This window comes from Musca autumnalis, unplaced genomic scaffold (genome assembly GCF_047663935.1).
Source record: "Musca autumnalis isolate F117 unplaced genomic scaffold, ASM4766393v1 scaffold_1, whole genome shotgun sequence".
In the NCBI taxonomy this organism is placed as follows: Eukaryota; Metazoa; Arthropoda; class Insecta; order Diptera; family Muscidae; genus Musca; species Musca autumnalis.
The window spans coordinates 131,830,975-131,847,670 of record NW_027411644.1 but is presented as its reverse complement, the minus strand read 5'-3'; the positions used below and the strand labels follow the sequence as shown (position 1 = coordinate 131,847,670).

The window sequence follows — 16,696 nt, the reverse complement described above, 5'->3', positions numbered from 1 at the left end:
ACATTATAGAAGAATTGATTAGCCTCACTAAAATACATGTTATAAATTTTTCACTTACTTACGTTTAATTAGTAGCAGCTGCAATAGAGCAGAATCACGATTTTCATCTCTGGACACGGAAAGTATTACATTGTCGGACAATGGTGTATCACTACTGATGTCATTCTCTCCATGATTATGCCCCTGGCCGTAAGACTTTACGCCCAAATTCTTCTTTAATACTTTACAGATCATCATATAGCTGGGACGGAAATTGTGACTGAATTTGAAAACACAATGAGCCTCGTCAATACAGGCAAATGCTATTGGTGGTAGTTGACGTAGAATTGAACTAAAGCCAGTGGAACGTTCCCCCCAACACCACCGCTTCTGGAGATACAAACGGTACATCAATTTCTCCATCACCTTTGAATTGCATGATTTCCAATCTTTGTTGGGGCTTTTGATTAGTATGCAAACAATGGGCTCTTAGAATATGTGGCTCTCCGGTCACCTGATCCTTCAAAAGAGATACCAATGGTGAAATAACAAAGGTAATGGCTTTCTTTTGTTTTGGGAATAAATAAGCTGGCAATTGATAATTCAGTGACTTACCACTACCCGTGGATAATGTTACCAAAGTCGACATACCCGATAGAAAACGCATAACAGCACGATCTTGACCCTTGCGAAAGTTGCTATGGCCAAAACTGCGTAAAGCCTCCTTAACCCTGCCATCCGGATTGATATCTTAAATGTATCTGTTGTATCACGGACACCTTTAAGAAATGGTTCAGGAAGTTTATGGTCTACATATTTTTAATTGGCGATACTGCTTTTTCTTGTTTCCATAACTTTTTCTTCGAAGGCATCATCTTCACCATTATTATCTTTATCATCTTCTTCGCTGCTGCTTTCGTCATCTAAAATAAGGTGTTATCTAGATCAACAGTTCCCCTTAGGAAATTAATCATAACCACCTCATATCCTTCTTCACTGTCATCTTTCAGTTTGTCACTTTGATGTAGCCTGTGGCAATTTGCTAGCATTTGTTCAGCTTCCTCCAAGCTTCCGGCTCAGTCACTTTAAGATCTTGCATACAGGAGGTACGCAAAAAATTGGCGATGCGTTTTTATTTTGCATTCTACAAAAAAAATTAATAAACATTTAAAGTTATGTATGTCGATTTTCGGTTTTGTATGTATACACAAACAGAAATCAGCTGTCATTTATATCCTCATAAAGGCATAAATAAACGGTTAAGATTAACCCACTGGATCTTTAAATCCCACAGGGGTAACCTTCAATAGTATAAACGCCCTATAACATTATATTCCATATATGTTCCATCTTAAGCAGCAAAGAATGGCATAATACAAACAATGTGTTTTTGGAGTAAGCAATATCTATTTTTTCTACGACTTCTACTTTATCTTGTGTAAAATTTTCATGTAGATATCTGTAAAACGGAGCGAGTTACAGCTTATTTTCTAGGAGTTTGACATAAATCCACAACAAAGCTTTTTGGGTTTATGAATCACTAAAACACTTCGAATCATGCATGATCTTTGTAACGTGACCGTTACAAACGTTCCATTTTTTTTATTAACATCTCCGAAAAAACCGCAGTCGCTTATTTTCATATTTAATGACATTATTAAAATAAGCTAATTTATAAAATATAATCAATGCTGGTTCTATTCCATACAGCTAAACCCTTATTATCAATAATAACACTGTGATACAAAAGTTAACAAATTTTTTTTGCAGGGGTTCTGATGCATAAATTCGGTATTGTGGGAGTCCATGGAAGACGAAAATACCTTTGATTTCGTTGAGTCACTTCGTTTTTGATTTTATAACGGTAAACGTAGTGAAAAACGGGGTTTCTTAGATTTTCAACTTAAAACGGACATAACTTTTGTTTTACACAACTGACTTTTACGGCACATTTTATATTTAAAAGTGATGAAAAGGTGAAAATCATACATATCGAACAAGCCATGATTTTTAAAAATCGGGTAAGAAATGGTTAAGTTATAATGATTTAAGTGTGAAAAAAACGCATTAAAAAACAGGAAAATGCTTTTTTTTTCCTCGTGCTCTAGGCTGCGTAGAAGACACCAAGCTGCGCAATTATTTGCCTTTATCATAAGGGAAATTTAGTAAGCTTTACAAAATGGGGAAAATGAATGAAATCGGTTGAAAAATGCGTGAGTTATGCCATCTTTAGTGTTTTAACCGTTTGGTTTTTCCTTTATAAAATATTGGTACTTGTGCGTAATTATTAAGTAGACAAATTCATAAAACAATCATAGGCACTAAGGTACCAACTTTTATAAAGGAAAAATCAGAAGGTTAAAACACAAAAAATGCTGTAACGCATGTATTTTTCAACCGATTTCATTGTTTTTCCGCGTTTTGTAAAGCTTACTAAATTTTTTTGTGATAAATGTAAATAATTGCGCAGTTTGGTGTCTTCTACGCAGCCTAGAGCACGAGGAACCCCATTTTCCCGTTTTTAAAGCGTTTTTGTCATACTTAAATCATTATAACTTAACCATTTGTTACCCGATTATTAAAAATTATGATTTGTTTGAAAGGCATGATTTTCACATTTTAAATAAAAAATAAGCCGATAAAGTCCGTTGTGGAAAATATAAGTTATGTCTGTTTTAATTTGGAAATCCAAGAAACCCCCCTTTTTCACTACATTTACGGTTATAAAATCAAAAAACGAAGTGTCCCAAAGAAATCAAAGGTATTTTCGTCTTCCATGGACTCCCACAATACCGAATTTATGCATCAGAACCTCTGCAAATTTTCACTGTAGCACAGTGTAATTAATAAAATAAAACCAATACTGGTTTTATTCCATTTTACATACATTCCCCTATCAATTATTTCCCTAATTCACTTAAAAATACCCATTAGCACTACCCATTCTAATACACGTTTTACCCTCAGTACCTGGACAAAACTCACAGAAACCACACAAACACTTGTGCCAACAACAATAAACATAAGCCAGTTGCCCATTCGTCAACACTACCCACCCCAGCATACGTTTGCCACCAAAGGCAAACATATATACGCACACCACACATCACTCTTGTTGACAACGCATTCTAATTTCGCACCACCATTCATACTGCAGCTACTATGAAAACATTGATTCTGGTGCATTTCTTGAAAACCTCAAGTCACAAGTGCTTCGCATTTACTTTGCAAACGCATATATGTAAGATGTTCAGAGTTTCACCATTGAGTTTGTCGAGAACCAGAGTTAGTACAAATGAAGTGATGTGCGGCTTGAACGCAGTCGTAGTAACCTGTATGTAACGAGTGTACTTGACCTAATCGTAGCAAGCTACCTGCTCTTTGCCAGCTCACCCGCTCGTTGTCAGCTCAACAGCTCTTTGCCAGCTCAACCACACTTGTAGTCAGCTACACGCTCGCCGTTCAACTACCCGCCCGCAGTTCAACGCTCGTAGCCCGCTACTCGCCCACATCCAGCTCACCGCTTCGCCTCGTCAACGCTTGTAGCCAGCTACCCGCTCGCCGTCCAACGCTCGTAGCCCGCTACTCGCCCGCATTCAGCACACCGCTTCGCCTCTTCAACGCTTGTAGCCAGCTACCCGCTATCTGAATTTCCACTGAAACTACTATTCATTTTACTAACACCCAAGAGTCGAATAAAGAATTGAACTTTAGAAAGAAAACTCTTGTTATCACTTAAGGTTTGTGGGGCCTTGGGTTGTCCCTGGAGACGAGCTTACGAGCTTACCTCAGCTTTAGATAAAACCACTCGTTAAATATGGCGCCCGAGCAGGGACCCGACGAAGACACGAATTGCGGGAAAAATTCAACCACCGCCAGCGAAGATTCGTCGAGGTCCACGAATAGTAGTAGTGGAAAGATGGAAACAGGAGACTACCTAACACCAGGGTCTCTTAGCTGGATATATCTCCTCCGGAAGGACAAGTTAATCGAAAGGTGCAAAACTGCCGGAATAAATACCAAAGGATTGATCGTAGAATATCTCCGGAAGCAGCTCAGTAAACAAATCAGAGACACCCGAACCCGAGCCTCTGCCAAGAATCTGCTCCTGCACCACGATCGAAATTCCAGTACAAAACTACCCTTAGCAGCCCTACCCACCGACATCGACATTATGAACCTCGTCCACAGGTAGTCACTGAAGTATACGTGGGAACAGGACCTGACCGAAATCCTGGAGCGTCTCGAGGAATTGGCGGAATGTCACTCCATCAATCCGGACCGTCTCCTTCTATCTCTGCTCATCATACTGGAAGGTAACGCACTGAAGTGGTTCCGGGTCTAACGTGCCGAAATAAAGACGTGGGAAGATTTCCCGGCGGAGGCGGGTACATTTTTTTTTTCCCAAACGGTTCCTAAGCCAGATCGAGCAGAACTTTTACAACCGCAAACAGCACCCTCGAGAAAGAGCTAAAGACACTATACTGACGAACTCCCGGCGACATCCTCAACTTCGAAATATGAACCACCTAGACCGGATTTATGATGGTGTACGTCCGGAATATCGTCATTACATGCGGCGTCATGATGACCTGATGACGATGACCTGATAGAGCTAACCGATGAGTTTGAACTACTGAAACGAGATGAAGCCCGTCTTGAGAGACCACACACCTCTCATATGTTACACGCCACCGACGTTCCATATTCCCGGGAACCCCACTGTTGGCGGTGTAAACGTCCGTGTCATACCCGTGGAAGATGTCAGCAAACACCCATCCTGTTTTGTTCTTATTGTGGCCAGGAGGGTTTATTCACCCGTGATTGTGGATGTACCCTGGGGGGCCAATGGGAGGATCTCAGCGGTGTCTGAGCCGATCAGCAGATACTTTATCCCCGTGTGTGTTGAGGAGGTCAAAGTCCAAGCCCTCGTGGACACAGGTGCCTCCCTTAGCCATGAGGTGTTTCCTTCACTCAAAAGGAGTACCTCGGGGAACGGCTAGGAGAAAAATTCAGATGGCCAATCAACGGGTCGTGGATTGTGAATCTGGAGTGGGCCTACGGGTGGAGTATAGGGGCAAATCAACACTGTTATCGGTAACCGTCATCCCAACCTTAGCCGAAAGTATGATACTTGGAATGGATTTCCTCGTTAACCGGAACTGCAGGCTAAGTATAGATGGAGAAGTCGTCATCCACTCCCTTTTCGAACCGACCGTGGACGACGTGCACACCATAACCCTCCGGTCATTCCTCACCGAATCTCAAGAAGCCGAGTTAAATTTGGTAATATCGCCCTACATTGCCACATTTTCACAGAGTGAGGGTAGGTGTCGGGTGGCAAACACACCATCAAATTGAAGCACAACGAACCCACAAAACAGCGATATTTTCCACGCAACCCGGCTATGATGAGCGTGATAAACGAGGAGATCGAAAACCAGTGTTAGTACAGGTGAAGTGATGTGTGGCTTGACCGCAGTCGTAGTAACCTGTAAGTAACGAGTGTACTTGACCTAATCGTAGCCGGCTACCTGCTCTTTGCCAGCACCCCGCTCTTTTCCAGCTCACCCGCTCGTTGCTAGCTCAACCGCTCTTTGCCAGCTCAATCGCTCTGTGCCAGCTACACGCTCGCCGTTCAACGCTCGTAGCCCGCTACTCGCCCACATACAGCTCACAGCTTCGCCCCGTCAACGCTTGTAGCCAGCCACCTGCTCGCCGTACAACGATTGTAGCCCGCTACTCGCTCGCATCCAACTCACCGCTTCGCCCCGTCAACGCTTGTAGCCAGCTACCCGCTCGCCGTCCTGCGCTTGTATCCCGCATCTAGCTCACCGCTTCGCCTCGTAAACGCTTGTAGCCAGCTACCCGCTCGCCGATCAACGCTCCTAGGCCGCTACTCGCCATATCCAGAACACCGCTTCGCTCCGTCAACGCTTGTAGCCAGCTACCCGCTCGTCGCACCATCGTAACCGAACCTGCATATTATCCCCGAACTAAGTCAAAATATCTGAATTTCCACTAAAACTACTATTCATTTTACTAACACCCAAGAGTCGTATTAAGAATTGAACTATAAAAAGAAAACTCGTGTTATCACTTGAGGTTAGTGGGTCCTTGAGCCGTAGACAAAACTACTCGTTATATATTGCGCCCGAGCAGGGACCCGACGAAGACACGAATTGCGGCAAAAATTCAACCACCACCAGCGAAGATTCGTCGAGGTCCATGAATAGTAGTAGTGGAAAGATGGAAACAGAGGACCACCTAACACCTGAGTCTCTTAGTTGGATATATCTCCTCCGGAAGGACAAGTTAATCAAAAGGTGCAAAACTGCCGGAATAAATACCGAAGGATTGACCGTAGAATATCTCCGGAAGCAGCTCAGTAAACATATCAGAGACAAACGAACCCGCGCATCTGCCGAGAATCTGCTCCTGGAACTAGAGAGGGAAGTAAGGGCCTCCACCTCCGAGTTCTATACCGAAACCACGATGGAAGTTTAAGTACAGAACCACCTTAAGCCAGCCATGCCCACCGGCATAGACATTATGAACCTCGTCCACAGGTGGTCACTGAAGTATACGGGGGAACAGGACCTGACCGACTTCCTGCAGCGTCACGAGGAATTGGCGGAATGTCACTCTATCAATCCGGACCGTCTCCTTCCATCTCTGCTCACCATACTGGAAGGCAACGCACTGAAGTGGTACTGGGTCAAACGTGCCGAAATCAAAACGTGGGAAGATTTATGGGCAGAGGCGGAAAAATTTTTTCTCCCAAACGGTACCTAAGCCAGATCGAGCAGAACTTTTACAACCGCAAACAGCACCCTCAAGAAAGAGCTAAAGATTATAAACTGACGATGCTGACGAACTCCCGGCGACATCCTCAACTTCGAAATACAAACCACCTAGATCGGATTTATCATGGTCTACGTCCGGAATATCGTCATTACGTGCGGCGTCATGATTTTAAGACTCTCGATGACCTGATAGAGCTAACCGATGAGTATGAACTACTGAAAGGCGGCCTGACTTAACGCCTAAGGACATAACGCCCAAAATTAGTTTTGGGCGTTATGTACGCCATGACCCCGGACTTAATCCCCAAAATAAGATTGGGTGTTTTGTCAGCCCTAATTTCGGACATAAGGCCCAAAAAAATGGATACAACACCAAAAAATTTGGGCGTTATGTCCGCGTTGTAAGTGGACATAACGCCCAAAATATTATGTTATGTTTTCTTCATATTTTAATGACTTAAAATTAATATTTGTAATGCAGCGCCGGTTTGCTGTGCTCCAAAACCTACAATAAACTATCATATTTGAAATTTCTGTCAAACTTTATGATAAAAAATGTTTAAAATTTTCAAAATGTAGACTATTTCAGTTTTATTTTACGGTTAAGTAGATTTTAAAAATGATTTGATTGATTCCTAAAATAGCAAACATTACTCAGTTGATTTTAAACCAGTTGGAAGCATAAGGAGCCAAGCTATGTATTTTGAAATCTCCCTCAGGAATTTATTAACACATTTCGAAATAACGAACACGGACAAAGCGGAATGTTTGACAGCGTGTTGAGTGATTTATTTCTTATTGTGAATTAAAAATTGAGTCATAGATAAAACCTAAAGATGTTGAAAGCGATCGAGCAACAGTCGAAAACGGTATATTTAAAAAAATAACGGTTTCCACTTTTGCTCGATGGGTGGATCTGATACCCACCAGACGCGCCACAGCCCAGGATGCCGTCAAGCGCTGAGCCGTGAACTTAAGTCTTTCCTGGAAGCCCACCACATCGAACGTCGCACAACGGCCGTCTACGCTCCCCACGAAAATACCACCGAACGCGCAAACCGAGTGGTAAAGACAATGATTTCCCAAAATACCGGGTCCGACCACAGGCTATGGGATCAACGCCTCCCGGAAATTGCTTTCGCGATAAATACCGCAGTCAGCGAATCCTCCAAATACTCCCCGGCCCAAATAAGCAACAAAATGTACAGGGAGCTCTGGGAGAATGCAAAGCAGAACAGTGGGCAGGCAAGCCGTACTCAACAGCGGTACTACAATCTCCGACGAAGGAAATGGTCACTGGCGGTCGGAATTAAGGTTTGGGTGAGAGAAAGACAAATCTCTTCCGCAGCAGATAAATTCAATCAGAAGCTTGCACCCAAGTATCTTCCATTATCCACCAGAATATCCTCGAAGTGAAGGATCACAACTGCAAATTCAAAAGAGTAAACATACAGGATCTAAAACCTTACCATAATTCACCGCACTCTGAAAAACCACAACATTAACGTGCAGCACAATGTGCGCCACACCATATCAAAACTAACAACAACCATAGAAAAGAACTTCCTCACCAACCAGATCTCCAAATACAGACGGCGAATAGAACAAGGAAATTTCCCAGATGTTGACAATAAATGAGCAGAATTGTCACTCGACCCACCAAACAGGAAAACCGAAATTCACAAACTTCCCCTAAGCAGCCAACAACGATACTCTATACATGCCTTACGAGTGAAAGAGCATTACTTACATAACCGCTACTAACCAACACCACAACCCGTTTTAACCTCGATCACCAAACACGCACACAAATCCCACTCAATTCGACCACAACCATACACGGTAAATCAAACAACCGAGTGAAGGGGAGAGATAGAGAAGGGAAGAGTACAAGTGTGAGATACCTAATTCCACTCACCAATTAAACCATATCACCCAAGAACACACTCTCAAAACGTGAAAAAAAGAGTCAGGAATACCGTTATCCCTGTATAAGAGGATACATGGTCGATCGCTTTCCAAAATAAATTTGTTAATCTAATTAGAATCTGGTGTTACTCCATTCAAGCACATAAACTTGAATTGGCACTTAAGATTCTCTTTCGGGTTGTTCCTTACAAGCACATGAACTTGAAGGAAACCGTCGACTAATAATTAAAAGAGGTGGCGGATTGTAGTACTAAAAGACGACTGTTTATCTTTATTGATTTCACTCTTTTATAACAATACTTTCTTAACATAAATGATGACTAAGCCAAATATTATGCATACAAAAAAAATGTAAAGAAATGAAATTTATAACTATTACAAAGTAAGTGAATTTAAATATAGGTCACATTAACGATAAAAACTATTGACTTACTTTAATTAATGACTGAATAATGCTTTATTGGCAATTTGGACAAATCAACTAAAAAGTGTGAAAACAAAAATAAAAATAGTAAATAAATATAAGCTATGTAAGTATGTATGTTTTAACATTCTCCGCCGCGGTGACAGTGTCAAGCAGTATGTGTAGCTGAATTGGTTGTATGAGTGGATGAATCAGCTGGGACACTTATTGTTGATGGGTGAGTTCTTACAGCTGGAGTAGGTGTAAATTGAGGCATTTTGTTTAACCTTGAATGGATTTTCCAACTCAGCAGACCAAGCAGAATAACTACGCAGCAAAACAATGAAGTGTAGCTAACTGCATGATGATGAAGACTTCTGGAGTGAATTAGTTGTGGCAAATGTCTTAGAGTTGATTCATTCCGCTGTCTTCGGATGTTCTCCAATACTTCTAGATGAACCTTGTAAGAAGTAGTGTTAGTGCGTGTTAAAACCCTTTCTACCTCCTGTGGTGAACTTATGGAATGGATGTCTTTCAATCTCACATAAGAAGCACGTAGGCTATTGGAGGCTTCAAAATGTCCGTGTATTCTAACAAAATTGATCTTCATAACACAGTTGGGACCAATTTCCATTATACCGGCATTTTTAATGGTGATAAGACTAGTCTCCGTTCCGCATACAATGGAAGATTCAATATCGGCAGTAGTAGCAAAAATCCACATATTTTGATGGTGCAATTGGCTCCAAACCGCCGTTCCAATAATTCTGTCGAGTTTGCAATTGGTAGTTGAATGATTGTTAAAGATATTGATCTCGCATGGGTTGGCGGCGGCGTTCCTCCGGAGTTTGGACTGCTGATTTTTTTATTCCCCATCCTTTGGTTTGAGGCATCTTGATATGTCCTCTGATTGGAAAAGTATATATTCATCTCTGTGGGCATCTGTAGCCATGTACGATGTTTCTGGCTGAATAGCGATTAAAGTGTCATTTTTTATGGTTGGAACAGGTACTACCTTGAATAGTTCAACGCTAATTTCTTCCTTTGATAACGCTAATTTCTTCCTTCAATTGATGAGGAGACAGTAACAGTGGGCTCATTTTGCCATTATGTGTATCGGTAAGCACACTGATGATTTCGGAATCTACTCGCTGAAGGTTTTTGGCGGATAATGTCAGGTACGTTGACAAGAGTCCAACAAGCTGTGAGTTGCTTAATTGGGAAGATTCCTTAGCGACATCAATCTTGATCCTGTCAACCATTTCTGATATCTCTTGGATTTTTCGCTGATTGCTGATCTCATCCTGTTTGATGATATTAATGGTTGTGTCAATTATCGACGTTTGATTTTTAAGTAATATTGTCATGTGATCCTGCTCGTTCCTTGCTCTGTTGATAGTTTTCGACATTTCTTCAGCGTAATCTGCATCAAGAACGCCAAAAAGAGAACGCGCAATATTGCCGACTATTTTCCATTCTGCCGTTTTCTGTTTCACTGTTCCCAATCCTTCAAAATACAATCCCGGATCGTTCTGAAATTGCGAAACCTGCAGGTGGTTGCATAGGACCATAGGGATCAGGAGCAGTGCTAACAATACTGATAGTATTGCCGGGCTATACGCCATCTTCACTCTTTTTGCCGGAATGACATCTCTTTCATCCTCGTCTTCTAGGGAGTGACCCGTTGCCGAAATTGAACCATCTTGCGCTGAATGACTGTCATTAGACACTTCATCTTGACCTTCTGGAAATAAGGGAGCCAGTCTTTGAATGGCCCGCTTGAATATTCCCGACTGCGTTTTTACTTCTGAAACTCTTACAGCTCCGTCCTCACCGGTAAACACCTTAAGAATTCCTCCTAATGGCCACTTCATTTGGGGTATATTGTCTTCCTTGATAATGACCATATCTCCTTCTTTAAGATTGTCCATCTTTTTCCTCCATTTGTTTCGCTGTTGAAGTTCCTGTAGGCATTCTTCTGACCACCTTTTCCAGAACTGCTGCTTGATATGAGAAATCAATTTCCAATGTGACGTACTGGAGGTCTTTACAGTATCTGCTCTGCTGTCTACTTGTGAAGTTAGAGCTTTTCCTATTAGAAAATGTCCCGGTGTCAATGCTTCAATGCTATCTGGGTCGTTTGATAGTGGCGTGAGAGGGCGGGAATTTAAAATAGCTTCGATTTCTACTATAATTGTCTCTAGTTCCTCACATGTTAGTGTTTCTGTTGAAACACTGCGTACTAAGAGACGTTTTGCAGACTTTACTGCAGCATCCCACAAACCACCGAAATGAGGAGATCTCGGTGGAATAAAATGAAATTGTATGCCCTTAGCACTGGAAGCTGATATTATTTCTTCTTTCGCTTTAGTAGCATATATGCTTTCAGATAATTCCGCTAAACTATTTTTGGCTCCGACAAAGTTTGTAGCATTGTCACAATATATGTTCTGGCAGTGCCCACGTCGTGCTTCAGTGGACAAATCGGATACCAGTTCTAAATGAACCGCTTTTGTTGCAAAGCAGCAGAATAAAGCTACGTAGGCCTTGGTTGGCCGTTTGCCCCTCACCTTGTAATGAACCCAAAATGGTCCACAATAGTCTACTCCAGTGTTTATGAACGGTCGAGCAGGAACTATCCTCGTTGCTGGCAGATTACCCATTACTTGTTGATAAAGCTGCGGTCGCGCTCTAGTACATCGTTCGCATTTTTGAACAGTTGATCTTGCTGATATTTTGCCTTTGATTGGCCAAAATCGCTGCCTTATTGTGTTTAACAGCGCTTGGGGCCCACAGTGCTTATTCTCTTCATGAGTCATCTTGAAGAGCAATTTCACCAAAGAATCGTTATATGGTAATATTATCGGATGTTTTGCATCTGGTTGTAGCATGGAATGTTCCAATTTTCCTCCGACGCGAATGATACCTTCATCATCCAAAAACAGTGATAGACTGCATAAAGAACTATGCTTGCTCGGTTGCTTTTCAGCCTTCAACTTGTATTTCGACTGCGAACTCGGTAGATTGTATAGCGTGAGTAATTAAGCGGAGGGATTGATCCAACTCTTTGGGATTAAGTGCTATATTTTCAGGCAGTTCCGTCCTTGGTATCCCAGAGTTTCTTGTAAATCTAAGCACGTACGCCACGGTTCTTTGCAATTTCCTGAAGGAATTTTTGTGTTCGATTCCATAAATGAAATTGATGTCAGCAGGTACTATTCCTGTAGTAGCTGCTCCCTTTAACTCCATGTTATTAGTAATAGCATTTCGAGAACAAAGTTTTGCCGGCCATAGCTCCTCTTTTCCATTAAGAAAAACTGGTCCATGGAACCATAATCGCCATTTAGCCAGATCTGATGGTTGAAGTCCACGCGATAGAATGTCGGCTGGATTTTCTTTCGATGGTACGTGTTTCCATTGTTCTGGTAATGTTAATGTTTGAATAATCGATACCCTATTAGCAACAAACGTTGACTGTGATTTTATCCAGGCCGGTACATTTCCGAATCGGTCCAAAGAAACATAGGATGGTCTTGAAGCCTTAAATCAACCTTTACTCTGTTAGCTAGCTGAGCTGCTACTACTGCGGCACATAGTTCCAGTCGAGGCAATGTTTGTTGCTTCAAAGGAGCCACCCTGGATTTAGCACAGATAAGACGCACCGTTACGCGCCCATCATTCGTAAGAAATCGGAAGTATACAGCTGCGCCAAAAGCTCTTTCAGATGCATCCTCAAACACATGTAATTGTGTTTTTATCGGAATTTCCCCACAAAATACATGTCGAGGTATTTTGAAGTTGATGAGACCTTCCAATTCACATCGAAATGTTTTCCAAGTAGCACAAAGTTTGGTTTGGTAATGGTTCATCCCAATCTAATGTAAACTGCCACAGCTGTTGAATAAATATCTTTGATTTCACAACAACCGGAGCCAGTAGACCAAGAGGGTCGAACAGTTTTGCAAGTTCAGACGTAATTGAGCGCTTTGATATTGATTGATGATGGTCGATATTTGTCTTCACGCAAAATTGGTCTGCTTGAGGCATCCAATATAACCCCAATGTTTATATTGTTTTGTTTATATTTTCATCTTTCAGCAATCTAAGAGAATTCGAAGACCATTTTCTTAAATTGAAACCATGTTGCTTCAAAATAGCTATCAATTCCTTTTGAGTTTCAAGGGCTGTACTTAAGCTGTCGGCACCACTGAGCCCATCATCCATATAAAAGTTTTCCTTGAGCATCTTTGATCCAAGTGGATAACGATCCATGTTGTCGTCTGCAATTTTCTGCAAAAATTTTGTAGCAAGATAAGGCGCTGTACGAGTGCCATATGTGACAGTATTCAGCTTGTAATAACTAACAGGATGCGTCGTATCTTCTCTCCATATAATCAGTTGATATTTTTGATCATCAGGATGTAGTAGTATTTGCCTATACATCTTTTCAATGTCTGTGGTGAAGACAAATTTTGGCAATCGAAAACGCAGCAATATAGAAAAAAGTTCACTTTGGACAGTTGGCCCAGTGTACTTCACATCATTTAACGAACAACTTGATGAGGTTTTTGCGGATGCATCAAATACGACCCTTAGTTTTGTTGTGGTACTATCCGGTTTGAGAACACAATGATGCGGGATAAAATATTTTTTGTTTGATACCGTCCCCACGTCAATCTTTTGCATGTGTCCCAATTGTTCGTATTCTTGCATAAACTTAATGTATTGACTTCGGATGTCTTCCTTCTGTAGAAGCCGGCGTTCCAGGCTCATAAATCGGTTATACGCCATTGCATGTGATTTGCCCAATGCAGTTGGAGATTCTCGGAAAGGGAGCCTGACAATGAAACGACCGTATTCATCCGTCTGAACATGTTGATTGTAGTGAGATTCACACAGCTTCTCTAGCGGAGACATTACTTCCTCACTCGCTTCTACTTCCTCGAGCTTCCATAGTTTTTCGATTGCTTGTTCTAGTGACGTTTCACTATCGAAAATTGCACATGTCAACGCTGCTGGTGTGACGTCCGTTGAGGTTTGTTCTATTAAGCCGCCAACAATCCAGCCGAGCGCAGTATTTTGTAGTATGGGTTGATTGCCACTGAGTTTTATTGTACCAGGCTGCATTAGGCTAAAGTAGAACTCTGCTCCAACTAGAATATCAACCTTTCCTTGCGTGTTAAAGTTGGGATCCGCTAATTTAATATTCTGTGGGATCTGCCATTTAGTGATGTGATTCGGTTGCGCTGGTATAATTGTTGGCAAAACAAACGCCTCCAAATCAGTTGAAAATTCAGAATTATTATATAACATCTGCACATTCACCCGATGATAAGCCTTCCTTTGAGTCTTTCTAAGTGATAACTTTTTTTTCAGCCTTTCAGTCACAAGGTTCACTTGTGAGCCCGAGTCGAGTACCGCTCTAAATTCACCTGACATACCGTTTGCAGCCTTGATGATAACCTTAGCAGTAGCTAGAATTACGTTCTTCTGATCTTCGACTGATGCTGACGAGATTGCAGCTGTGTTGACTGGTGCGGCATCATTCCTTGTGGTTGGTGATTGATTCGAAGCTATTGAAGATGTCTTCGATTTGCTTGGCAAATGTAGTAATACATGATCGTATTTAAAGCAGTTCGTACACATTTTATGTTGTTGCACCCATTTGAGCCTCTCAGATTCCCTCATTGCCAAAAATTGTTTACAACGATAGATGGGATGGTGGCCGTTTTTGCATAGGCTGCATTTGCTGTTATCCTCCACTGATGCTATGGACGAAACAGTTTTGCTTGAACCTTTTTGAGTAGTTGCCACTTTTCCAATTGATTCCCTCGACTCAAATTGCAGCTCCAAAAATGCAAATAGCTCATTCATGGTAGGGACTTCCTTCGGCTTTGTTAACGATTGCATGAATCGTATGTACAGCGTCTGATCCAATTTTTTCGTGATCAATTGGATCAGTAGAGCGTCCCACGACGAAGTGTCGATATCCAAATTTTTCAGGGCTAGCATGCATTCCCTCGTGGTGTCATGCAGAGCCTTTATTGAAGCGGTAGATGAGATTCCTGTTGGCTGGTTGATAATCTTCTCTACCAATGTTGAAACAAGAATTCGTTTATTGTTGTAACGATCTTGAAGCAACATCCATTCTGTTTTGTAGTTTTCCTCTGTCAAGGCTAGATGGCTTATGAGTTTGTCAGCCTCGCCCGACAAATTCGTTTTGAGATACCACATTTTTTGGACGTTGGGGAGTGGCTGTTTGTCAACCATCTCCAAATACAGTTCATAGAACTGTCGCCACTTCAAGCAATCCCCATTGAATTGAGGGATTGTTACCTTCGGTAGCGGAAGTGCGCTGTATGTTGCCAAGTTACTTCCCAGTAGAGGTGCGTTTGTTGCATTGTCAGAGCATTTTTCTTTCAGGACCGCCAGCCGAATTAGGTTATGTTGAACCGTATCTTCTAGGCTATCGTAGCAATCTTGATCTAGCTCGATTCTGGAAGGGTCCTCAATCTGCTGCCAAATTTCGTCGTACAAATCTGTGATTTGACTCCACAACTTTTTGATCGTCTCTTCTTTGATTCCATAAAATTGATTTGATTGTCCGGTTTCGATATTGTCCAAGCTCTGCAGATGGCGCATAAGGGCAGCCATTCTAGCTTTTATCCTTCGGGCGAGCCCCTCAACTTGGGCAGATGCAGGTTCCTCTACCTGGACCGACGTTTGGACTTCTGAACTAGTTTTTTGGGCCTTTTCCGTTGGACCTGGCCTGCTCTTTGCAGACTTCAATTTGTCTAATTCCGCCTCGATATAGTCCATCGTTGAACTAAACTTTTCTCCAATGTTCTTGTGTAAATTCTCCGCTATGTATGGGTCGTCCTCTGGCAAAGACGGATCATTGCGGATCTGGTTTTCTGCCTTTTCAAACGTCTGCCAGAGCCCCACTAGCTCATTACGCTTTCCTACGTAGAACTCTTCCGTTCTTCTTTCAAGCGGAGCCTTTTTAATTGTCGCCACGAATTTATCAAAATTACTGCCCCTTACTTCCTGCAGGGCTATGAGTTCTTGTACTGTCGCCATTGATAAAATTTTTTTTCAAAAACACTTGTGGGGTTTTAATGGATTTATATTTTGTAAAAGTTTCCGAAACCACTTGTGGGGTTATTGGATCCTCTCCACTTGAACGGTGAACAACTGCCCTTTTTAAATAAATTCCAGGATACGTGTTGTGTCACGTCTGGTAATTTTACCGATGATTCGGTTTGCGTCCTTTTTGAAATAAGGTACGCTTCTGCTTGCTTCAAAATGCGTGTGGATAGCACGAGGGTGCGATGTATCCAAAGTTGCGTGTAGAATCTGCAAGGATTTGTGTTGTATCCGAGGTTGAGTGTAGAATCTCCAAGGATCTGTTGTGTCTGAGGTGGCGTGCTGAATCTGCAAGGATCTGTTGTGTCTGAGGTGGCGTGCTGAATCTGCAAGGATCTGTTGTATCTGAGGTTGATTATAGTATCAGCAAAGATGTGCGGACACGAGGATTCGAATTTAATATACACAACGCGTTATACATAAACCGAAACAA

At 42.0% G+C, this 16,696-nt stretch overlaps 3 protein-coding genes across 6 annotated transcripts in view; 1 reads left to right on the top strand and 2 right to left on the bottom strand.

The window, feature by feature from the left end:
• Positions 1-16,696, top strand: part of Snap25 (Synaptosomal-associated protein 25kDa) — a 762,009-nt gene that overhangs the window by 16,368 nt on the left and 728,945 nt on the right. The gene's annotated exons all lie outside the window — the stretch shown is intronic.
• Positions 1-16,696, bottom strand: part of LOC141406761 (ATP-dependent DNA helicase Q4-like) — a 92,070-nt gene that overhangs the window by 634 nt on the left and 74,740 nt on the right. For 2 of the 4 annotated variants that reach the window (XM_073992770.1, XM_073992765.1), the window contains 2 exons: positions 960-1,123; positions 63-902 (listed from right to left, as the gene is read on the bottom strand). In XM_073992770.1, the coding sequence (XP_073848871.1) occupies positions 63-402 (340 nt within the window). In that variant the 5' untranslated portion in view covers positions 403-902; positions 960-1,123. Of the gene's footprint in view, positions 1-58; positions 903-959; positions 1,124-16,696 lie in introns of all 4 variants that reach the window. The other 2 variants (XM_073992779.1, XR_012413504.1) reach the window with 2 other exon arrangements.
• Positions 13,183-16,197, bottom strand: LOC141403281 (uncharacterized). The gene has a single exon (XM_073985497.1). It carries the CDS (start codon positions 16,195-16,197, stop codon positions 13,183-13,185), a length of 3,015 nt encoding a protein of 1,004 aa, XP_073841598.1.

Excerpts from the sequence above, each read along its gene's own strand:
- LOC141403281 (XM_073985497.1), bottom strand. The coding sequence starts at position 16,197 with ATGGCGACAGTACAAGAACTCATAGCCCTGCAGGAAGTAAGGGGCAGT.